Source organism: Spinacia oleracea, chromosome 2, assembly GCF_020520425.1.
Source record: "Spinacia oleracea cultivar Varoflay chromosome 2, BTI_SOV_V1, whole genome shotgun sequence".
Taxonomy (NCBI): domain Eukaryota; kingdom Viridiplantae; phylum Streptophyta; class Magnoliopsida; order Caryophyllales; family Amaranthaceae; genus Spinacia; species Spinacia oleracea.
Genome location: NC_079488.1, coordinates 26836945 through 26862442, shown reverse-complemented (window position 1 = coordinate 26862442; position 25498 = coordinate 26836945). Strand labels below are relative to the sequence as shown.

Sequence of the window (25498 nt, the reverse complement as noted above, 5' to 3'; positions counted from 1 at the left end):
GTATTTAACACTTTTTAATATATATTGTAACACTTACCAAGTAATACTTATAATTGAATAATAATTTAATAAATATTACAAAATTAGTATACAAATTAAAATTATATTAAAATAAATACAATAATTGTAATTGTATAATAACAATGATAATTATATAAGAACAATAATATATAATAACAAAAAAAAGAAGAATAGTAATAAGAATAATAAGAACCGAAATAGTTATTTGCACAAATATTCAAATGTAATTTTGAAGGTTAAACTAATAAACAACACTCTAATGTATTTGATGTGTGCTCTATGAAAATTACATTATTATGTTCAAAATAAAACCAAATGATCATATCTAAACATAAAATGTATAGTCCACAACTAATTGTCTTCTATCTTTTCATCTTCAATTGTTTTCCCTTGTGTGTGCATGATTCTTAATGTCAACTGGTTGATCTTTATTTGCTATCAGATCTAATCCACCATCTTATTCCTATAAAAAGTACAAAATTAGTAAGATCAAATATCCATAATCAGGAAAAGAACAACAAAAAATAAGTATAACAAACATTAAGCACAAGTCAGCCGCAGGTTTTTCCAAGTTGAACAACCACACTACACCAGTATAAATTAAAGTATAAATTAAAGCAGTGCGTCTAAATCAGCAGGCAACTCAATTGGAAAAAGCCTATGACAGACTAGAATGGGATTTCCTTTGGGCTACTCTTGACAAAATGGGCTTTCCGACAACCTGGATAAACTGGGTGAAAGCAACTGTGACTACAGTTTCGTACTCTATCAAAGTTAACAACTCAACCACGGATGTTTTTACCCCGTCTAGAGGGTTAAGACAAGGAGACCCGCTATCTCCTTACCTTTTTTTTTTATGCATGGAAGTTTTTATAATCATGCTGAATAATGCCAGTGCGAGACCTAACCTAGGGCTCGGATTTAAAATAGCGCCACAAACTATAAAAATCCCATGTTTAATGTTTGCAGACGATAGCCTACTTTTATGTAAAGCCACTAACTCCGCCTGCCATAACTTACTCAAAGTCATCACTGACTTCTGTAAACTCTCAGGCCAATTAGTGAATTTTCATAAATCAGCTATTATCTTCTAAAAGAATATCAACCACCCCAAGAGAGATGCATTGGCCAGCATTTTTAATATGCATAAATCTGGGTCTCTAGGTCGATATCTGGGAGCTCACTTCTCAAGTTTCACACCTACAAGATCTGACTATCTACGCATCATGCAAAAAAATGAACGTTGTATAAACTCCTGGCAAGCTAACTTTCTATCCAAAGCAGGTAGAACAACGCTCATTCAAAGCAACCTTGAAGCCCTCCCGTCCTACATTTGCTCTTCCTTCCTACTTCCAAGGAAGACGTGCCATCAATTGGATAATATTCATCGGCAATTTTTTTGGAACCAATCCAAGTCAGGTAATGCACTCCCTCTCATTGCCTGGAACAAAGTCTGTCAGCCTAAGGATCAAGGAGGGCTAGGTTTAAGAAGAACCTACCCTCTGAATAGAGCTTTCATCGCAAAACTAGGCTGGAAAATCCTAACAGACAAAAATAACCTTTGGGCAAAAATCATGAGGAAAAAATATCTTCAGAACACAAATTTCTTCTCTGCCAAGAGAAAAATTAAAGACTCTCCTATTTGGATCAGCATTTTAAACCAACGGGAGATTTTGAGGAAAGGAATTAGATGGAAGATTGGCAATGGGAATCACATCAATTTCTGGAAAGATAACTGGGTTGGTCAATATGCCCTTTCTGATCTCCCTTGCAACTCCCCAAATAGTAATAGGGGAGACGTCTACGTAAACTCGTTCATTGATGAATCCAAAAATTGGGATATAAGGAAACTTTCTTCGTTCCTCTCACCTGAGTTGGTGCAAAAAATTAAAGGGATCCCTATCCCTGTTAATGAACTGCCTGACAACCCCATTTGGGGCTGCACAAACTCAGGAGAGTTCTCAGTTAAATCCGCTACCTGGCTTGCCCACGAACTCCCAGTCTCTGATAAAAAATGGGAGTTTCGATGGATTTGGAAACTCAATATAGCTCCAAAACTAAAGATCTTTTTATGGCAAATTTGCCATAAAAGTATTCCAACTAAAGAAACTCTTTTTCATAGGAAAATTATTCCCTCAAGTTGTTGCCCTAGATGTAACCATGCCAGTGAAAATATTAATCATCTCTTTCTCAACTGTGAACACACAAAAAATGTCTGGATGCATAGACTAACTAAAAATTGGTTCGATTTCTCCTTCCCTATGACGGATTTCTTCAAAACTTTAGACTACCTTAGACGGAACCAAGTTGCGCTCAGGAAGTTCATTACCGTTTGCTGGACTATTTGGAAGGAAAGGAATGCCTTAGTGTTCTCCAACAATAAGCTTTCTCCCTGCCGCTGCTATTTTAAAGCTCTTAACACCTTCAAAGAATGGGAGCTTAGACTCCAAATTGACTCACAACAACTTAGAGGTAACCATTTCAACACTCATCATCCTTCCACTTCTCTTCCAACCACCCCACATCCCACTCTTGTGCGGTGGTTCCCGCCCCCACTGGGCGCCTTCAAACTCAACTTCGACGGATCACGAAAAGACTCATCAGCAGCAGGAGGTATCATCATCAGAAACAACAATGGAGATACGGTCATCGCCAAATCTTTTAACCTGGGTAACTCGCAAGTCTACATGGCAGAAGCCCTAGCCCTTCATAAGGGCATCCAAGAGGCTATCAAACTGAATATTAAAGACATCTACATCGAAGGTGACAACCTCCTTGTGATCAACTCGCTAAAAGGAATCTGGAACCCCCCGTGGAAGCTTCAAAATATTATTCAAGATAGCAGGACTCTTCTTCAGCATTTTCACTCTACCCATATCAAGCATATCTTCCGTGAAGCAAATAGAGCAGCAGATTGGATAGCTAATGTAGGACATCTTATTGTTGAACCAATGTGTATCACCCCGAACTCTAGCCCTAACTTAGATAATATTGTTCAAAGTGACAACTTAGGTTTCACCCTTGTGCGAAGGGGAACCTAAGTCTTTTTTCTTACCTTTTTTTTAAAAAAAAAAACTCAGTTGGAACAGTCTCGTCAAACTCCAAGGATGTCAAATACTTCCTCCATTTTTTAATTATTGCACCATCTTGGTTTTAGCACTATTCACATATTCTTATATAGTTAATTTTTGTGATTTATATGTAAGGAAAAATATATTCATGTGGGATCTTGTTAGATTCGTCTCGAAATACACTTTCAAATTATCAATTTTTTATAATTTTAAAAAATGTATAATGAGAGATATTAGTGGTTAAAATAGTGCATTGGCAAGCGTTAAATCTCACATGGTGCAATTAAAAAAAATGGAGGAAGTACATGAAGTCATTTAGAATGGTCCTACCTGGCATTTTTACAGAACCAAGACCATGAAATCTCAGATATAACAACACCAGGACCATGAAGTCAAGGATGTCAGATCTGTGAAATATCAGATACTGTATAATGCTACATTGATGAATAAGTGAGTTAGGTATGCTGTAAGAAACTGCAATACTTGTTTACTTTTATGTTCGTAAGACCTCTTTAGCTGCATGTTAAGTTTGATAACCCAAGGCTCAAGCTCATCAAAAAACACCACAACAAACGTAGAGTGTAGCCAAAAACTAAAGATATTCAAGAAAAAACTGTGTCATATATGATCCCCAACATGTTCCAGAGTTGATGATGTAACATTGACGAAATAAGTGAGGCCCTAAGCTAGCTTGGCTATTTAAAAGCACAGAAGAGTCTAGCTTTAAGATATTATAGCTTCCTTCCTCATTAATTATTATGAGTCTAGCTTTAAGATATTATAGCTTCCTTCCTCATTAATTATTATCATTCTGTTATTTAGACACGTTTGCCAATGCACGATTTCAAACACTAATATCTTCAATTATAGATACGAAAAAATTATAAAAAGTTGATATTTAAAAAATATTTATTGAGACGAATCCAACAAGACCCCACACGACTATATTTTTTCTTAAGTATAAATCACAAAACGAAGTCAAAGGATCATTTGTGAATAGTGTCTAAAACTCAATTGTGTCATATAAATAAGAATGGAGGAAGTACTTTCCAAAGTAATCTGAAATCAGCTAGTCACAGCCAAACATAATCAAAATTAGTGTCAGTGATTAGAATTCATATAACACAACATCAATAGCTATTTTATATTTAAAGTTTAACATACCATATGAATATATGATTAAAATGTTTTATTTTATTATTTATCATCGTGAAAGAATAACACAACTTACTGTCTTCAAATGGTTTAAACCATCTAATTCTGGCACATTATCCCCAAATGTCTGGAAGATTTCTTCTCGTGCCCGTGCTTGCCAATCTTGGTGTTTGCTCAACAATATTAAAGTCCAAACTAATAGTGTTGATGTAGTATCTTGTCCAACCAATTAGAACAATTTACAATCGTCAATTACCTCTTAAAGTGGAGGTCACATGTTCGAATCTTATGCAAACATATATAGACATTTGTATAAACGCCTGTTAATATATACAAGTAGTATAGATTACGTCACTCCTGGAATGTAAACTGACTGTAGCATAAGAAGAGATAAAGCAGTATACTCCTTAAGAAGTTCAAATATCTTTTGTCCCTCTTCATAGTTGCTACCAAATGCTTCTCTAGAGATCACATCAGCACCAAGGTGTAGTAGATCTGGCCACACATCTAGCTCATCAGAACCCTTTTCAGCTAGTTGTACGGGTAGCCCTACCGGTATGCCGGTAGGACAACCCATAACAGCTGTAACATAGACATATACTCACAAGAAGCACCAAAGGTACAGTCGGCATCCAGGGTTTACAAACCCAGTCGGCAGTTCTCTGACATCATCTGCCTATCAGAGCCGAAAGGGAGGATCCGGAACCAACGGGTAATAACCCGGGTCCTCCGTACAAATAACCCGTCTATATATACGGACCCCCATCAATGCCAAAGGTACGCAATTCCAATCCAATCATTCTTATGAGCATTTATTACAGAGCTATCAGCATAATCTGACTTAAGCATCGGAGGGGTAATTCTCGGATCACCCCCGAGGCTAGTTAACGGCTTCACTGTGCAGGATCCAGTCAGCAACCTCAGTCGGGAGTCAGTCATCCTTTTCCTATTCCGAGTCCGCCGCCGGAACAATTGGCGCTAGAAGGAGGGGACCCCACTTGTAAGCAGAACCCACAGCCAGGCAAAACAAAAAAAAAAAAAAAAAAAAAAAGAAATCAATCATAATCATCACCCTTGAAAATGGAGAGTACGCAGTCAGATTCGTATAAGAGAAGCAAAAAGCAGGCCTCGAAAGCAACCCCACAGAGTACGCAGACGACAAAAACAACAACCCCATTGAAACCCACGCTATTCTCGGCAGAACCAATAATAACACCCGTCAATGACCAACCCACCCCCCAGCTAGGGAGCCAGTCGGTCGTCAGCAAAACTACGACTGCAGCAACACCCTTGCATGTTCTGGGATACTCAGTCGAGGACGACGACTCAGAAGGAGAGCCCAAAAGCCCAGCCCAGGACGATACGCAAATGCCGTCGGAACTCGCCGGTCAGTTCTCGGAGGAACAGTTGGCTACAGCAAGAGCGGTGATGGCCGCGTTGTCGGCCTTGAAGCCAGCAAGAAAGGCAAACACAGAACCTGTACCCAGGACAGTCATACACCAGACTGCAGAAACACCAGTCGGCGAAAAACGGAAGAGATTGCCAATAAGAAACCTATTCGGAGAACAGATCCTAGTGCAACAAGAACAACACCCAAATACAAACCAGGCGATTGCTCTGCGCAGTCGGCCGGAACCCATGGTCATCGAAGAGACAAGAGAAGCACCCCAGAGATACGCGTCGCGCCGTTACACCATCCAACCTACAAACTCCCCCCTGTGCGCGGACATTCTGGAGGAACCAATGGAGAAATTGAAGTTCCCACTCTGCAAGTACGACGGATCCACAGATCCGGAGGTCCACTGCAACACATTTGAGCAACATATGATGTTGTATACAGATTCCGACGCCATGTGGTGCAAGGTATTTCCCTCAACGCTGCTGGGAGTGGCATCCGGCTGGTATAAGGGACTACCAAAGGGGTCGGTATATAATTACAGACAGTTAGAAACAGAGTTCATGCTACGGTTCATCAGCCGGCAGCAGAGAAAGAAAACGTCGGGAGAGCTGATGGCAGTCACCCAGAGAAGCGGAGAATCCTTAAGAGATTACCTCACCAGATTCAACAACGAGTCCACCAGCATTCCAAACTTGCAGCAAGAGATAGCTGTGGTGGCCCTGATGAGAGGAATGAACCACTGCGAGTTCAAAAAATACTTGGGAAGAAAATCCTTCACCGATTTGGGAAGCGCACTGATAAAGGCCCACGAATACATCAAAAGCGACGAGCTGATGACAATCCCAAATCACTATCAGTCGGCACAGACCAGAAATGCCGCACCGAGGCCGGTTCAGCCGGCGCAGCAGAATCAGAACAGGGGGTTCAGAAAGGATGAACAGAGGAAAGACCCAAGAGGGAGGGATTACCAGAAACAATCAACCAGCGTATACCCCACATTCCATGAATACACTCCATTGAACGCCCCAAGAGCCGCAATTTACAATGTCAACAAGAACGAAAACTGGAAGAGGCCCCCACCAATGAGCGACAAACCCCGACCACAGTCGAAGTACTGCGCATTCCACGATGATTGTGGACACTATACGGAAAACTGCAGAGATTTGAAGGATAACATCGAGGATATGATCAGGAGAGGCTATCTGACACAATATAAAGCCCGACAGAACAACAACAACCAACAGAATAGCAATTGGCAAAGCAATAACACAAACAACAGATTACCATCCACCCAAACACCGCTCCGAATAGAGCAGAAAGCACCAGAAACCAGTCGGAATGGGGAGGCTAGAAACAGTGGCCAGAAGGGGCCGACAGTATGGGTCATATCTGGAGGACCGTGCCATGGGGGAACAATCAGTGGAGCCGGCAGAAGTCTGGGCGAACACCGCCACCTGGTAAACTACCACAGCACCATAAAATGGCCGGCAACCCAAGTCATGCCAAATATTTCATTCACCCCAGACGACTGTCGCGGAATTATATACCCTCACGACGATCCACTGGTTTTGGGCCTCGAAATAGCAAACTTCCCAGTGAAACGAATACTGGTGGATGGAGGGAGTTCAGCGAACATTATCTTTTGGGAAGCCTTCGTTCAGCTGAAAATAGACGAGAAAGAACTCACACGAGTCAACTATCCTGTGATAGGATTCTCCGGAGCCACAGTCTTCCCGGAAGGTAGCATCAGGCTACCAGTGCAGATTGGAGAAGGTAGAGCCGCAAGGGACCTAATGGTAGACTTCTTAGTAATCAAAGTGCCTGCTGCATACAACGTAATAGTGGGCCGGCCATTCATCCACGATGCACAAGCAGTGGTATCAACATACCATCTAACTATGATATACATGTCTAACTTTGAGAAGGCTGAAAGAATCCGAGGCAGTCAAGATTCAGCAAGAGCATGCTACTTGACGGCATTAAAAACACCAGGCCGACTGACCCCATCCAGGAATATAGCGAGAGAGGCAGCAGCGAAAAGACCGGCAAAGGGTCAAGCCCCAAGATTGGGGGGCGAGTCATCTCTTTTGCCCAAGAAGGAGAAAAGGAAGAAAATGGAGTCACCCACAATCGAAAGCATCGAAAAGGGGACTTCTCTACCTAGGGTAGAGGCCGGAGGAAGGTCAGAAGAAGTCGAGCTGGTAGAAGGAGAAACTGGCAGAACAGTAAAATTAGGAACCGACATTGACCCCCAGTTGCGGGTAAACATGATCGGTCTGTTGAGAGAACATGCGGATGTGTTCGCATTTTCCGCAGACGAAATGCCCGGTATAAGCTCGGAGGTAATCGAGCACCAACTGAATGTCGACAGAGCAGTCAGGCCGGTAAAGCAAAAGAAAAGAAACTTCTCAACAGAAAAAAAATCAAGCAATACAGGAAGAGGTAGAAAAGTTGTTGGCAGCAGGATTTATTGAACCATGCGACTACCCAGAGTGGTTGGCCAACGTCGTAATGGTTAAGAAGTCAAACGGCTCGTGGAGAATGTGCGTAGATTTCACAAACCTTAATAGAGCATGCCCAAAAGACTGCTACCCACTGCCAAGAATCGACAGGCTAGTCGACTCCACATCTGGCCACGCGCTGCTCAGCTTCCTTGACGCATTCTCCGGGTACCACCAAGTCAGCCTCGCAAAGGCCGACAGGAAAAAGGCAGCATTCATCACTGAGGGGGGAGTATTCTGTTACAAGGCTATGCCGTTTGGGTTAAAGAACGCTGGGGCAACGTACCAAAAACTGGTCGACAGAGTGTTCGCAAACCAAAAAGGCCGCAACATTGAAGTATACGTCGACGACTCCATAGTGAAAAGCAAATTGGAGACCGATCATTTAGATGACCTCAGGGAAACGTATGAAACTCTACGCCGTTACCAAATGAAACTAAACCCCAAGAAATGTGTGTTCGGAGTGAAATCGGGGAAATTCTTGGGTTTCCTTGTCAGCGAGAGAGGCATAGACGCAAACCCAGATAAGGTAGAAGCGATACTCAGTCTGCCTCAACCAAAAAGCATCAAAGATGTACAAAGGCTGACAGGAAGAATGGCGGCTCTGACAAGATTTGTTAGCAAATCAGCCGACAGGTCGATTCCATTTTTTAACACTCTTAAGCAGAACGGAAAATTCCGGTGGGGGGAAACCGAGGAAAGGGCCTTCGAGAAGGTAAAAGAACATCTTCGTGCTTTACCGACGATAGCCAGGCCGGAAGAGGGCGACAAGCTACAATTATATGTGTCCGCTTCAGCCCAAACCGTTGCTGCCGTACTAATCAGTGAAAAAGACAAAGTCCAGCAGCCGATATACTTTGTCAGCCACATTTTGAATCCGGCAGAAGCAAGATACTCGCTGATAGAGAAAGTGGCCTATGCAGTCCTGATAGCCGCCAGAAAGCTCAGACCATATTTTGACGCACATACCATACAAATTCTGACGAACTTTCCACTAGAGAAGGCTTTGCAAAAAATGGATACAGCCGGCAGGCTGTTGCGATGGGCAATAGAGCTGTCGGAGTACGATCTTGAGTTTCACCCGCGCAATGCAATAAAAGCACAAGCTTTGGCTGACTTCGTAGTTGAAGCATCCTATCAAGAAGAGGAAACCAAAGAAGAATCCTGGAAAGTATCAGTAGACGGTTCAGCCGCTCAGTCGGGAGCGGGAGCCGGCGTTGTCATGATCTCTCCGACAGGAGATAAGTTCGAATACGCAATCAGATTCACTTTCGCAGCTTCGAACAACGAAGCAGAATATGAAGCAGCCATTGCAGGGGTACAGCTATGCTTGTTGGCAGATGCCAAGAGGATAGTAATGACAACGGATTCTCAGTTGGTGGCAAATCAGTTTTCGGGAGAGTATGAAACAAAAGAGCCGTCAATGCGGCGGTATCAAGAAAAACTGAAGACGCTGACAGCGAAATTAGAAGCTTTTGACATCGAATTGGTCCCCAGAGCGTTGAACACTGCCGCAGACAGCCTAGCAAAACTGGCCAGTTCGAAAACAATCGAGCTCAGTCGATCAGTAATGATAGAAATCATGCACAGAAGGAGTACGGAGGAAAAAGGAAAGGAAATAATGGTCATCACGGCAAACAAAGAGTGGTACGATGATATCTGGGCGTACAAGACGACTGGAGTTCTCCCGGCCGATATCAGGGAGGCAAAGAAAATCAAAAAAGACATCTGCTGGTACGTCATATATCAGGGGCAAATCTATAAAAGAGCCTTCAGCCTCCCCCTGCTGCGGTGTTTGACGGCATACGAATCCGCAAGGTTAATCGAAGAAATGCATGAAGGAATATGCGGAAACCATGTAGGAGGAAAATCACTTGCTTTGATCTGCCAAAGACAAGGTTACTACTGGCCAACCATGCTGGAGGACGCACAGAGCTACGTCAAGAAATGCGAAAAATGCCAGCTATTTGCCCCAGTAATACGTATGCCAGCAAACGACTTGATGCCCATTTTGAATCCAATCCCATTCGCCCAGTGGGGAATGGATATCGTGGGACCCTTCACAACAGCCTCAGGAGGCAGGAAGTTCTTGATTGTTGCCGTCGATTACTTCACAAAATGGATTGAGGCCGAGCCGGTAGCAAAAATAACAGCCAACCAGGTACGGAAGTTCATCTGGAAAAACATCATAACAAGATTTGGAATACCGACAGCAATAGTATTCGACCACGGATGCCAGTTCGACTGCGAACCTATACGAGCATTCTTGGCAGACTACCGGATCAAATTCGCATATGCCTCAGTCTGCCACCCGCAGAGCAACGGGCAAGCCGATGCTGCAAACAAACAAATACTCGTAGCCCTTAAGAAAAAGTTGGATGAGTTCAAGGGCAAGTGGGCAGACACAGTCCCAGAGGTTCTATGGGGTAACAGAACGACGGTTAAAGAAGCAACAGGAGAGAGTCCTTTCAAACTGTGTTTCGGATCAGAAGCAGTCATACCGGCTGAAGTAGCACTACCCACCTTTCGCATCCAGCATTATGAAGAACAGGGAAACGACAGCTTACTCAGACACCAGCTTGATTTCCTACCAGAGGTCAGACTGCAGGCGGAAATCAGGTCGGCCGCATACAAAAACAGAATGAGCAGGGCCTACAACAAGCGAGTAAAACATAGGAAGCTGGAGGTAGGCGACCTCGTACTCCGCCGGACGGCAGCAACCGGCAAAGCTCAAAAACAAGGAAAACTGACTGCAAATTGGGAAGGGCCCTACCAGATATGGGAAGAAGTGGTAGCTGGATCATACAGACTAATGGAGATGAATGGAACACCGCTGAAGAACTCATGGAACGCAGATACTTTAAGAAAATTCCATGTGTGAAGTTGTATGAAAACATGATGTAGTAGGGCCGACAGTGCCATATTTTGAAATCTAATATATGAGCTACAACTATATTCCAGGTAAACTATACGGCATAAACAAAACGAAATAAAAGGTTGAGCACATTGGCTCAGTCAGCAATGTTGCAAGATACAACAAAACGAAATAAAAGGTTGAGCACATTGGCTCAGTCAGCAATGTTGCAAGATACGACAAAACGAAATAAAAGGTTGAGCACATTGGCTCAGTCAACAATGTTGCAAGATACGACAAAACGAAATAAAAGGTTGAGCACATTGGCTCAGTCAGCAATGTTGCAAGATACGACAAAACGAAATAAAAGGTTGAGCACATTGGCTCAGTCAGCAATGTTGCAAGATACGACAAAACGAAATCAAAGGTTGAGCACATTGGCTCAGTCAGCAATGTTGCAAGATACGACAAAACGAAATAAAAGGTTGAGCACATTGGCTCAGTCAGCAATGTTGCAAGATACGACAAAACGAAATCAAAGGTTGAGCACATTGGCTCAGTCAGCAATGTTGCAAGATACGACAAAACGAAATCAAAGGTTGAGCACATTGGCTCAGTCAGCAATGTTGCAAGATACGACAAAACGAAATCAAAGGTTGAGCACATTGGCTCAGTCAGCAATGATGTAAGATACGGTAAAAATTAAAATCTAAGGGTGAGCACATTGGCTCAGTCAGCAACGAGGCAAAATACGACATAAGCATATGCAAGGGTTGAACACATTGGCCCAGTCGACAAGAGGCAAGATGCAATATATAATAAAATCAAAGGCAAAACGACGCCATTACGTGACAAATTGAATAAAAACAAACGGATAATCCATCAAGTGCATCACATAGATTTTAAACAAATACAGGGACGACAGCCACCACCCAAAAATAACTAAATGCGGAGTGAGTAGCTGCTAAAAGGCACAAACATACGCCTCAGACGGCGCAGCCAAGACGACAATAACGTTCTTGAAACAGTTAACACACGGCAAAAGACAAAGTGCCACAAACAGCTAAAAGGTACCAAAAAAGGAAATTGTTTATAAGTTACATCCGCTAAATGATATTCAAAAGCTACCAACAGACATTAACAAGTATGAGGCCGGAAAAAACTGTTGGAAGAACCACAGGAGGAGCCTGGTGATGACTGCCAAGACCGTCAAGCTGAGTAGTCTGCATCACTCCAGTAAGCAGACTCGGGAATCTCCATGTCGGGCAGAAGGCGAGGGTCAGCATTCTGAATGACGATGTCTGGGAAGGTCTGGGTCTCCATGCCAGTCGGATCAATATGGCCACCCTCTTCATAGGATCCCTCCACCTTACCCCAGGCATCCTCAGTCAGCGTAAAGGCTTTGACGGCACAACGATGAGCTGCAGTCCACCCACCATTGTAGCGCCCCTTCATCTCCTCGCAGTAGAAGTCAGACTTCATAAATTTCTGCACAGCCTTCAGCGCCACAGCCTTGCGATCATCCTTAGCAGCTTTCTCAGCATCTTGGGCCGCCTGCAGCGCCGCATCCAGCTTGATCTGCAGCTCAGCCGTCTTCTGCTCTTCGGCCGTCAACTTGGCTGGAAGAAGCTCTAGTTCAGCCTTCCTATTGCCTGCGGCAATAACATCCAGCTCAAGTCTCGCAATCTCCTTCCGGCAGTCACCTTCAGTCCTGACCGATTCAGCAAGGTCCGTCTGAAGCTTCTCTTTCTCAGCTTGCGATCGTTTTAAACGACGCTGATAGCTCCGATAGCACTCCACAAGCTCGGTAGCAGATTGCGTCACCTAAGGAAAGTAAAATCGCTCAGAGCCGAAAATAAAAACAAGTATAAAAAACAAGCAAGTCAAAGAGGGAAGTAAAATACCGAGTACAGGTCATGCATCAACTGTGCAGCCGGCGTCTCAATCTCCTGGGGCATACCGTCGGCGGGTGTAACAACTTGGCGCAGAGACCGGTAGCCCAGTGTACCTCCGTCTTTAGGACGGTCAAAAAGGATAGACTCACCCCTCAGAACATCATTCTGCGGCTGCCAGTGCTCTTCAGCATGACCGGGAGCAGCGGCTAGACCGGCAAGAATATCCGGAGATAGCACAACAGTTTTGTCCTCGATGAACCCCCAGAACGAACTATAACCCCATACTTAGAGGCCGAGCTGGCAGACCGGTTCATGGAAGGGCTATGCCTCGACACAGGCACAGGATGGATCGGATCGCTAATCAAATCGCTCAACACCTGCTTCCGGTTCAATTTGGACAAAAGGTCAGCATCCAAAATCTCAACCGACTGAGCAGGCTGTTCAGCAATCTTCTTTCCAGCGCCAGATGTCTGCAAGGGCTTGTCGACGCTGGCGTAGACGTCTTTCACCTTCTCCTGCGCTGTCTTCGCAGCGTCATTTTTTGACCGTTTGGGAGAACTGGCCTTCGCCTGGCTGGAAGACCTCTTCCGAGTAGCATGTCCCCCCCGACCGGTAGGAAGAGAAGCAAACCTGCCAGTAGTCATTTCGTCTTGGGTTGAGGATGTAGCCTGGTCAGCTGCCGGAACCTTTGTTCGAACAACGCGAGGAACAACACCTCGGTCCACAACGGCAGAAGGAGTCACAAAGCTGGCTGACCGACCACGACAAGCTTTCGCGCAGAAAGTAGAAACAGTGTAATATTTCTCAGCAGGACCCGCCGGACACTATTCAGCAACCCTCCAATTCTTGTCAAGGCCGAGTGAAGCCTTGTTTAAAAGATGGTGCCCTAAGAAAAATAATATAAATAAGTAAATAAATGAACGAGGAAGTCAGAAAAAAATTTTAACAAACGCAACACGACACAACAGAGATCCAAGAAATATAAACAAATACAGCAGATAACGAGTGCAGGCAAACAACTGCATTTACCAAGGGGATGTGTAGGTGCAAGGCCGACTGCGCCCAAAGCGGCAGGACTAAGAATATAACCGGCAGGAGGAAGCCAAAAAGCCGGCAAGGTTTTAGGCTTAGACAGCCCAACGTCAACATAGTCAACCAGCAGCCTGTCGTACGCACGTTGCTCTCGGGGCCCAAGGTCGGCTTGGTCAAATTGCTCCATCCTAGGTTTAGGCTGGTAGAATGTACGCCGAAGGGGGTAATCTTCGGGAACAGCCATGAAATAGAAGTGGTCCTTCCAGTCCTTGCAGCTGGAGAGCCGGGGGCTCACAGTCTGACGCTGACTCTTGGTAAAGATCGTCCACCAGCCGGTATCTTTCCCATCACGCTTCAGCCAGTGCAGTTTTTTGAAAAGGTTGAGGGTCAAGGGCCACTGTTTGAATGAAAATAACCAAGTGTACGCAACCAGATTGCGAATAACTATGGGCGATAATTGAACGAGGCCGACATTCCAGGCCCGCAGAACCTTCTCAATGAACGGGTGCAAGGGAAAGCGCAACCCATAGTCGAACATCTTCGTGTATACAACAACATGACCTACGGGACAGTCGGCCACCGTTTGCTCTTCTTTCGGCACAGTCAACTTGTAGCCCTCAGGTAAACCCAAAAAGCGACCACCAACCTCAGAATGCCGGTTGGCAACGGCCTCTTTTACAAAGTCACTATCTATCTCAGTGGTGAGGGCAGCAGAATCATTAGGGGGAGGGGCCGGAACCAAGAACGCGGCAGCCTCACCTTCGAAATTCACATCGGCGTCCAAAGCCTCTTCTTCAAACACTTGCTGCAAAATCGCAGCATCCTCCTCATCTTCATCAGAGTCGGCAATGGGCGGCGCCCTTAGCCCGGGAGACCCAGACTCAGAAGACTCCAGTATGGAGTCGCCAGGGGTGGAAGGCACATCACCACTAACGGCGGCATCAACCTCACCCGCATCATGGACGGCAGGATCCTTCCCGGCCCGTCGATTACTTGTAGACGGTTCGGCGTCTGACGGCATGACCCTAGAAACATATATATTGCCGATGTTAGTACCGTACTCCCCAAGACCAGAGCCGCCAGGCTGAGTAAATTCCCGATAATCCCGCAAATGATACCTAACCGAAATCAGATCTACGTCTAATATCGGCTCCCCAGCCGGCACGTTATGCTCATTCGGCCTAAGCTCTCTCTCCATTCGTGCCCGCAGGCCATGTAGCTGTTGTGAGCGAGTAAACTGAGCCGCAGTCATGGGTATAAAAGGGCCGGTAACAGGATTCCCACCCATAAACTCCGCAAAAGGAGGTGGCGTGTTCGATTTTACCCCCACCCAGCATTCTTAGCATTACTACCAGCCGTATTCCCGTCCATATTTAGTTCTATACCAGAACCGCTACTTGTGTCTGACAGATCTATCACGTTACTAACCCCAACCCTACCAGTCATGTTTTGGCTACCCCCACTCAAAACGCATGCAAGCAAAGAACATAAACACCCGACAAAAAGAGAAAGTAAGACCAGAAACCGTACCTAATTCTGGAAATTCACTCTCAAACAGCTGCAAAGTCCCTCAAACAACCCAACTGAAAGAGCAACACGAGAAAATCAGACAGCCAAACCTTAACAAAACAGCAGCCAACCTAAAAAAACCAGACTAAGTTCAAAACTTACCAAGAGAGACAACCAAACCCCAACGGAAAAGTACGGCAGGAAGAAACGGACAAAAATTAAGAGGAAAAACAAGAGAGAGAAAGAGAGCAAATTGGCAGCGCGAAAATTGGCAAAGGAAAATAAGAAAGAGCGGAAATGAAGAAAAAAAAAAAAAAGAAGAAACGGTTATTTAAAAGAACGAAAGGAAGTTGAAACGACAAGAAGCAGATCTGGGCGGTTGAAAATATCACAACTCCCCACACTTGCCGGATGGCCGACACGTGTCCAAAACACTTTTCAAAATCTCCCGCCACGCGCATAAAGAAAAATGAACCGTCACCACGTGTCAGTCAAGGGGGCTAGTCAGCCTAAAAAGTCAAGGGGGCTAGTCAGCCTAATAAAGTCAAGGGGGCTAGTCAGCCTAGAAACTCAAGGGGACTAGTCATTCAAAGAAATCAAGGATAACAGTCAGCCAAGAGAATCAAACACAAACATGGGCAGCCGGCATACAAAAAACCTTCCACTTAAAGCAATCAATCCTTGTCCTAATGGGGGCTAGTCATGACATCAGAACAAGTATTGAGCTAAAAACCGCACTGTAAAACAACCATCTACAGAACAATCACACCCGTGGGGTGTTGATCGTCCCCGAGGGGGCTAGTTGTATAGGGGGCTTACCCCCAGCTTTCGCTTTTTTCTTTTTATCAGAGCAACTACAGACCGTAAAAACCAGCTGTAGTCACTCTGAGGGGGCTAGTTGTGTTAGGTTATGATTCATATGACAGTTCATAAATCATGCGGAAAAACCATAAAGCCAGGAAACATATTATTTACACATAATCATTTAGCATAGTTTAGATGCATACTCTTTGTTGCGTGCCTTCCCTAGCTGCGCCCGAACCGAACAAGAACAAGTCTTTAGGACTCCAAGTGTCGTCCCTCCGTAGATAGTCCATAGCACGTCCGGATCCGCCTTAAGATTGACCAACTAGAATCGCCCTTAAGGTTCTAATATTTTCGGTTAGGTAGGCAAGAATATTGGCTGATTTTTCTGCTTAAAAATCTTAGTTTTGAATACTTAAAACTTGTTATATAAATAATGACCCCTAGGCCTTTATTTATAGAGTTATGGAAAAGGAATCGTAATCCTAGTAGGATACGAATTAATTGAAATTAGAATCCTACATGAATTCTATTTAATTAATTTATCCAATTAGGAATAGAAATTTAATCATACACTGACTCTTGTAGATTTAGGAATCACGCATGAGCACAAACTCACACACACACGGCAGCCACAAGGGCTGCCCATGCGCGTGCGAGCAGCAGCCCACGCAGCGCGGCCCACGCATCCGTGGCCTTGGCGCGCGCTGGGCCTGCCTTGCGGTAGGCGTGGGCGCTGCCTTGGCTGGGCTTGTGGCGTGCGTGCTTGCTGGGCGATGGCCCGGCTTCGTGCTGGGCCTTCGTCCGGCAGGCCTCGTCCGATGCTAATTCGTACGATACGCTTCCGATTAAATTTCCGATTCCGGAATTCATTTCCGATACGAACAATATTTAATATTTCCGATTCCGGAATTAATTTCCGTTTCGAACAAATATTTAATATTTCCGTTTCCGGAATTATTTTCCGATTCCGGTAATATTTCCGATTCTTACAATATTTCCGTTTCCGGCAATATTTCCGATTCTGGTAATATTTCCATTTCCAATAATATTTTCCGATACGTACCATGTTTCCGTTTCCGGCAACATCTACGACTTGGATAATATTCATATTTCCGATACGATCCATATTTCCGTTTCCGGCAATATCATCGTTTCCGGAGTATTCATTTCTTGCCTGTGACGATCTTAGCTCCCACTGAAACCAAGATCCGTCGGTTCCGAATATTCATAGATGGAGTATTTAATGCCATTAAATACTTGATCCGTTTACGTACTATTTGTGTGACCCTACGGGTTCAGTCAAGAGTAAGCTGTGGATTAATATCATTAATTCCACTTGAACTGAAGCGGCCTCTAGCTAGGCATTCAGCTCACTTGATCTCACTGAATTATTAACTTGTTAATTAATACTGAACCGCATTTATTAGACTTAACATAGAATGCATACTTGGACCAAGGGCATTATTTCCTTCAGTCTCCCACTTGTCCTTAGGGACAAGTGTGCATTTCCTAATTCCTTTGTCGCTTGATGCTTGCTCTTGAACATAAGGTAAGAGTTGTCATCCTTATTATGTCCAGAGGTGTTCCTCGGTTTCAGAGTTCAACTGATCAAATAAACAGATAATCATAGCCTATGATTCATCCGAGCACGGCCATGCATTTCACAGTTTCTAGCTCTCCGAGTGGCCTTGTACAACTTTTAAGCATCTCATCCCGATTTATGGGAGGACAATCCCAATCTTGCGATCTTGAGATTAGACTTCGTTTGATAGGTGATTACCTGAGCGTTGCCTTTATAGCCTCCTTTTACGGTGCGACGGTTGGTCAACGTCAAAGCAACCAGTTCTCAAACAAGTAATCTCAAATCACTCAGGTATTGAGGATTTAGTGTCTAATAATTTAATGAAATTTACTTATGACAGACTTTCATCTCTTACAGTAAAGTTTCATAGGTCTTGTCCGATACTAGTCTTCCCAAAGTAAGTATCTATGCAAATGATTATGACATTGCCATGTCCACATAGTTCAAGAAACAGAACTACTAGTCATCTTGCATTCTAGTCGTCTAACGTTTTCTATGCGTCCAATTTTATAGAAAACTCCGACTAGGGACCATTTTCAACCTTTGACATTCAAGTTCACTTGATAGACATTTCTTAGTCACAGGACTGGTCCTGACAGTCTATCTTGAATATTTCGTCAAATTTGAAGGGACTCATCATTTAATACTAAACCAAGATTAAATGGAATATGAAAATACATTTCATATATGATAAATGTTCAACCCCAATGTTTTACAACCATGGGCCTCAAACCCATTTTCTAAAACAATTCATGGAATTCAAAGCTATGCTTGATTCCCAGTGCGACAATGTGAGTGTTGCTTCTCACTTGTTGCATAGGTTTAGTTATCATGCTTTGCCAATCTTAACATCCTTTTCATCGAATGTTCTTTGAGATATGATGATAAGATCTTTTCGAGTTTGTTTATTATGTGATCTAGTCTTTCTTACTACATTAGTGGTTCTACGCATTTTGCAATGAAGAACCATTAAGTTAGCAGACGTTTTTCTTGATTCAAGAGTGGTTCCACGCATTTTTCAATGAAGAACCATCAAGCCAGCAGATAGGTGATCTACCCAAGTTCAGTGAAGAACTTTAAACAACCCTGTTTTATTGCTTCTTAGGCAATAATTACTTTTACTTCAACTGCATAGGTTGCTAGTGATGCTTTGTTTGGATTTACCTATCCAAGCAGTTCATAGATATGTGGAAGACTCTCCAACTATATCTTAGAACATAGAAATTAATATTTTAATTTCCCACGCAACAACTCATGGTCTCCAATCCATGTTGCCATTTCAAAACACGATGCTCTATAGCTCGTCCTTATCAATGGTTAACTCCAAAGGGTCTTGCTTGATCCTTTGCCAGTGTTTATGCGTGTAGCATCAATATTTAGCGTATCTTTATTTCCTTGAATCAAGAACTATTCCTATGTACCTTTTCAAGTACCATAAGTATTCTTGGTCTCAATCTAGTTGATCTTCACTTAGATCAATAGAGATTGGTATATGTTCGTCATGCCTTAAAGTCATACGATACGTTTTTGGCGATCCTCATATTATATCATACATGATAAATTCTTTTGCAGAATAATTCCCAATTGAATTCTATTCATGTAACTTTAGCTCATTCAATTTTAGTAGATACTGAATCCAGCTAAATTCTTTGACATATAATATAGGTTAAGAATCTCATTTAGACTCTTTGATGTTTAACTTAGTAAATGCTTATACATAGTTCAAACATTCTTTACTTAGATTTATTCACATGGGTCGAATATCTCCAATGGAGACTTTCGTGTTTGATTTAGTAAATGCCATTACTTAATCTAAAACAATATTATAAGATCTTTGTAAATAGATCTTAATACCCAATATGTACTAAGTTTCGCCATGGTCCATCATTGATGAATAATTTCAAATCTAAGTCATTAGCATTTGAATGTTATTTCACAATAGAGAGATATGTGTGTGATACACATAGGACCAAATAAGTTTTTATGTACTCCCACTAAACTTCTTATACATCTATAAGAATCATGTACATTTTATGAAACTAAAATACTTATTAGCTTCACTAAAATACAGTTCCAACTCCCAATTGCTTGCTTAAATCTGTACTTAGATTTTATAAGCTAGCTTTCTCTTTCAAGCATTTATTTGGATCCACAAATCCTATGACATACCATGTACATAGTTTATTCCAACATTTGATTGAGGAATACGTTTTGTCATCCAATTGCTATATGTACCAATATGCAATCATTGCTTGAATTATAGACTTGAGCATTACGATTATGCATGAGGTTTCAACACAATTTACACCATGAATTTGCTTGTAACCTTTAGCAACTAATCTAGCTTTGTGTGTGAACACAATTCCATGTTTGATGGTTTTTATCCTTAAAACAAACTTGCAACCAATAGGTGTGAACCCATTCTTGCAAATCAACAAAATTTCAATTTTGTCATCAAAACATTGAGTATGTTTTATGGCCTCTAACCATTTAAAACATTTGAGTCTATATATGGCCTCTAACCATTTTAGGGAATCTAGGTTTCGTCATAGCTTTCTTACAAGTCACAAACTCATTAATCTACATGATAATAGTTTGACTGCAAGTTGTAGGTTTCTTCACTATTTAATAGAAGAATCTCATAGTTTCATTGACCTGATCTCTATGTTTCTTTACTATCTAATAGAAGAATCTCATAGTTTCAGTGACTTGAATTCTATGCCTACTTGGGTATAGAACATCAAACATTAGAATATCAATAGCCACTTGAAAGTCCTTTGAATATTCTGTTCTCTTTGAAGCACTTGTAAAGTCTTCTAAGAGATATCTATTCTTTAAAGCCACTTCTAAAGTCCTTAAAGAATAAGTTCGGATTTTCTGAAGTACTTCGAAAAGCCTCCGGAATGTCCGTTTATGTTTGTTGTTCGCGTCGAAAACTTTCGAGGTCTATTTTCTCCCACTTGTCATTTTGGAAACGAATCTCCAAAAGGACATTATTTCGAGCAAACAAACATTATGTTCTCAAAAATTCGTGGTAGAAACAATACCCTTGTGTCTCATTTGAATAAATCACAATGAAACATATATCTAGACTTGGGCCTTAGTTTGTTGAATAACAAACACTAAGCTCCCACTGAGTTTAGCAACTCTTTAGATATATAATTGAAAAGATATCCTGAAATTACTTTTCAATAGCTTTGACGAATTTGGTTTAGTTTGGTGGTAGTTGAGCATTTTGTTTTAGAAATTATAGGAAAAGTTTTTATGATCCATCATTGATCGAATCAAGTACTAATTGACTTCGATTATTCCAACTAAGATATGCCATATCTTATGGACCTAGATTGTGAAATTACAACACACAATCAGTGATGATCATATTTGGTCTCAAGTAATCATCAACATGATCTAACCTAGATCTTTATGATTTCTTGCCAAGTGGATTTTATACTTCTGAATCTTTGAACTAGCCAAACAGATTTAACTTATATCACATTTGAGTAAATAAACCTACATTCACTCAAATCCATGCGAAATAATAAAGTCATAAAATCTTTCTTTAGCTTTGAACTCTATTGTCTAGGCGTTCTAACAATAGTTCACATCTTTTGTTACTTTCAACAAGTAAGACTAGCTTGTCTTAAGTTGATCTAGAAATCAACCAACTTTCAAAAGTCCATTAAAATAGAGTTTTTGAATGTTAACTTGTTGATATGGTCTAAGCAACAATGCCAAAGATTAGTGGAACTCAAATCAAGGGGTTGATTTGAACCTTAGTAAAGTTCTTTAAAGAGTTGTTTGTTTTAATCAAGAATATTGACTCAACCTGTAATTGACCATTTCATTCAAATAAACAAACAAACATTGTTTTTGTTCTTCTGAATGTGAGTCTTTCTGTGTTTGAAGCAGAAATTTAGGTATGCTGATTATGGAATAAAATAGCCATTTAGTTCCAGCCTTTGAAAGGACTTAAAACAAACTAGATGACCCTACAACTAATGTAGCATTTCCATGCTTCATTTCCCACTTGTAGGTCATTAGTGTATCCTAGCTTCATTTGTTTGAGTTATTACCGAAGTAAGAACCTCAAGCGGTATATGATACCAAGGAAGTTTGATTGCTAGGTCACTTCTCTTTAAACTTATAGGTAGAACCGGAATCGTAAATTCCTTTCATTTGTTCCTTTGTTTTCCTATTTCTTGTACCCTTTCTTATAGTCTTAAGAATTGAATTCTTTAGTGTTGACTTTTATACTTTGTTAGACATGTCCAATGTCACCCCAACAAGGTTCTTTACCATTTATGTTGAATATTTTGTTTCAACTAGATGATCTTACCAGAAGCTTCTAAAGTTCTCTAAGCATCGATCTATTCGAATGTCTAGGGACTAGACTCATTCGAGAATTAAATGGAAAAAGATATTAGGTTGTTAACCATTGGTAAAGCTGAGCGTGTTAAACTCAATGCTTCATGATCTCAAAACTACAGTGTATTTTGAATTCACAAGCACCAATTGGTTTGCCATTCGATTTTGATATTCGAAAACAACCATAAAAGTCGCTATAAGAAACGTACATTTTAAATTGCTCACTTTCTCTCTTTTCCGTGAATCGTTCTTGGATTCACTACCAATCGAGGAAATTTACTGTTACCTTTCTAAAAGGATTTATTGCAGTGCAAGATATTTAATTATAAACAATAATTAAAACATACATTGAAGCATGCAAAGTCTAAACATTTATCATGAATAATAACTTGAAAATAAAAGCAATCATGCAATTTAAACAAGTCATTAGCATTTTATTCGAATTATGTGTTCCGGCAGGTGTGAATAAAATGATTCCAAGATCCTAAAATCATTGAAGAACTAAGCACAGTTTGTCGACTTAATCCTAGAACATCTTAGGTAAGCAAAAGCCTTTTGCTAATAGTCTAGAAACTATTCTTGGTTGATAGGTACGTCTAAGAACTTATTAGGTAAACCTATCGAATTTGCCACGACATAAAAGGACTCCTTACTTATATCGTTGAGTTTCACCAAAACTAACATGTACTCACAATTATTTGTGTACCTTGCCCCTTTAGGACCAATAAGTAACACCTCGCTGAGCGAAAACTATTACTAGATTGATGTAAAGGATATCCAAGCAAGTGTATATTTTGGCATGGCACCTTTTAACTCAATTTTTAAGTTTGGAACTTAAGGCTCTTACTATGTTGGTTAGATTTTAAGTGAACTAAAATCCTTAATCATGCAACATAATCAAGCTTTTGATCTCATGCATTTTAAGACATATTTAAAACAATAAATAACTTAAAACATGCATAAGATATTTGTGATCTAGTATGGCCCGATTTCATCTTGAAGCTTTGACTTCAAAGTCCGTCTTGAAAATCTCCGTGGGAGGCACCATTTTCTTCAAATAGGATAAGCTATAACTAATTACAACTATTTGATGGTTCGCAGACCATATTTGAATTGAAAAATAACTTTGGTACTTTAGACCAATTACATTCAAATTAATGGTACGCAGACCATATTTTCTATCCTATTTGGGCCATACTAGTCACTTCATAACCTGCAAAACAGTACATATACAATATATACCATTCACCCATTCATTATCATGAATGGCCCACGTAGCTGGTTAGTAAAACACATTATGCATCACGTAAACATTTGCAGCAATTAATCAAGGGCACCAATAATCTACCAATTATTCAGTCCTTATTAATTCTAATCAAGTTGTTTTAACCTTAAGGATTTGTAGACCTAATCAAGAGTTTATGACTAAAAAGCGCTCCCACTTAAACCAATAAATTCATATGCTTTACCAATTTTAAACATAAAAATGTATTTCTAGTCCAACCGGAAACATACAAATTTAATTAAAATTTAAAGCTCATATCAATTTATAATTGAATCCAAAAATTTAATTTAATTTCAGTCGTATTTAAATTAATTCATGATTTTAATTTTAGTAAAATAATTAGAATAAATAACATTTATTATAATTATAATATTCAAAATTAAAATCCAAGAAAATAATTCAAATTATTAATTTTAAAATTAATTAAAATTACGTGAACTGAAATTTTCAAATTAAACATTCAAAACGATCTAATCGTAACGCAAAACACCCTACGCGTTGCACGCCCATGGACCGTACGCACACAGCCATTGCTGGCCATGTGCGCGCAGCCCATGCGCTCGTCGCATAGCTGCTGCTTCCCTATCGCAAGCCTCCGCACACATTGTGCTCGCTGCGCGCGCCAGCGCTCATCGCACGCGAGCTATCGCTCGCAGTGCGCGCGCGCAACATCGCTCGCTGGGCGCGCGACATCGCGCGCTGTGCGCGCGAGCCATCGCTCGCTGGGCGCGCGACATCGCTCGCTGGGCGCGAGCCATCGCTCGCTGGGGCGCGACATCGCGCGCTGTGCGCGCGAGTAATGCTGGGCGCAGCGCTCGTGGCATGCGAGCTTGCGCTCGCTGCGCGCGAGGCTGCGCGCTCTTGTGCGAGGCAGCGCGCGCTGTGGCGCAGCTCGCTTGCTGCCCACACGCGACTGCCTTGGCTCGCCCTTCGCCCATGCCCATTCGTTCATTGCTCGTGGCACACGACACAAGGCAGGGCTGCTGCCTTGTGCTCGTGCACTACGCCCTTGCTCATTGCATTCGTGCCGCACGGGCGACGAGCTCCCTTGCTCGTCGTCGCATGCCCGCATTATACAACACCCCTTAAGGGTAACACGAAGCGTCCATTGCTTCGTGCGTGCAAGTTATATGAACGAATCGCATAAAAAATTTAAAATTTATATTTAAAATTAATGACAAATTAATAAATATTATTAATTTCATAATTTTAGGGCGAAAAAATCGAAAATTTATTATCCAATTGATTTCCGATTGTTATGGATTCAAATCTAGGTCATAAAAATTTAAAATTTATCATAAATTTACAATTTTTATGGTGGTTTTTAATCATAGGTTTCTAATTAAATTACAATTAATTATGAAAATCAAATTAATTCTAAATTATTCTAATTTTCAACAAATTAATCATAATTACAAATTAGATTGCATAATTAACAAGACTAGGCATTCAAACTTGTTAAACATATGCAGTAGGTCAATAAAAAATTCAAGATTTATCAACAAGAATCGCAAATATTTAATTTAACATCTTAAATTTACGAAATTTTGCATTCGAAAAACTAAAACCTTCGAAAAGTCATAGTTAGGCTTCGAATTTGAGAATTCTGGGTTCGGCAGAAAAAAACTATTTTTGTCAAAATTTTAGAATGCCTTTTACATGCGGAATTGACACAAAAATCACTCAATTCGGATGAGTAACGAAGAAACTGCCGAAAAAACTGCGTACGTATAATTAAATAAACGCAATTTGCAATTAATTAACAATTACGAAAATTAATCACCCCTTTTAATTCTTGCAAATTTGTAATATTTAACCATGTTCATGCAATTTAGATTATGAAAATAATAAGGGGCTCGTGATACCACTGTTAGGTTATGATTCATATGACAGTTCATAAATCATGCGGAAAAACCATAAAGCCAGGAAACATATTATTTACACATAATCATTTAGCATAGTTTAGATGCATACTCTTTGTTGCGTGCCTTCCCTAGCTGCGCCCGAACCGAACAAGAACAA

General features: G+C 41.4%; 1 protein-coding gene across 5 annotated transcripts in view; it reads right to left on the bottom strand.

Annotated features, from left to right (window-relative positions):
• Positions 1-236: 236 nt before the first annotated feature.
• The window catches only part of LOC110790664 (uncharacterized), a 28870-nt gene continuing 3608 nt past the window's right edge, over positions 237-25498 (bottom strand). For 2 of the 5 annotated variants that reach the window (XM_056836608.1, XM_056836607.1), the window contains exon 5: positions 12684-15511. In XM_056836608.1, coding sequence (XP_056692586.1) covers positions 13783-15216 — 1434 coding nt within the window. In that variant the 5' untranslated portion in view covers positions 15217-15511 and the 3' untranslated portion in view covers positions 12684-13782. Of the gene's footprint in view, positions 485-11552; positions 16334-25498 lie in introns of those variants that run through there. The other 3 variants (XM_056836609.1, XM_056836610.1, XR_008927608.1) reach the window with 3 other exon arrangements.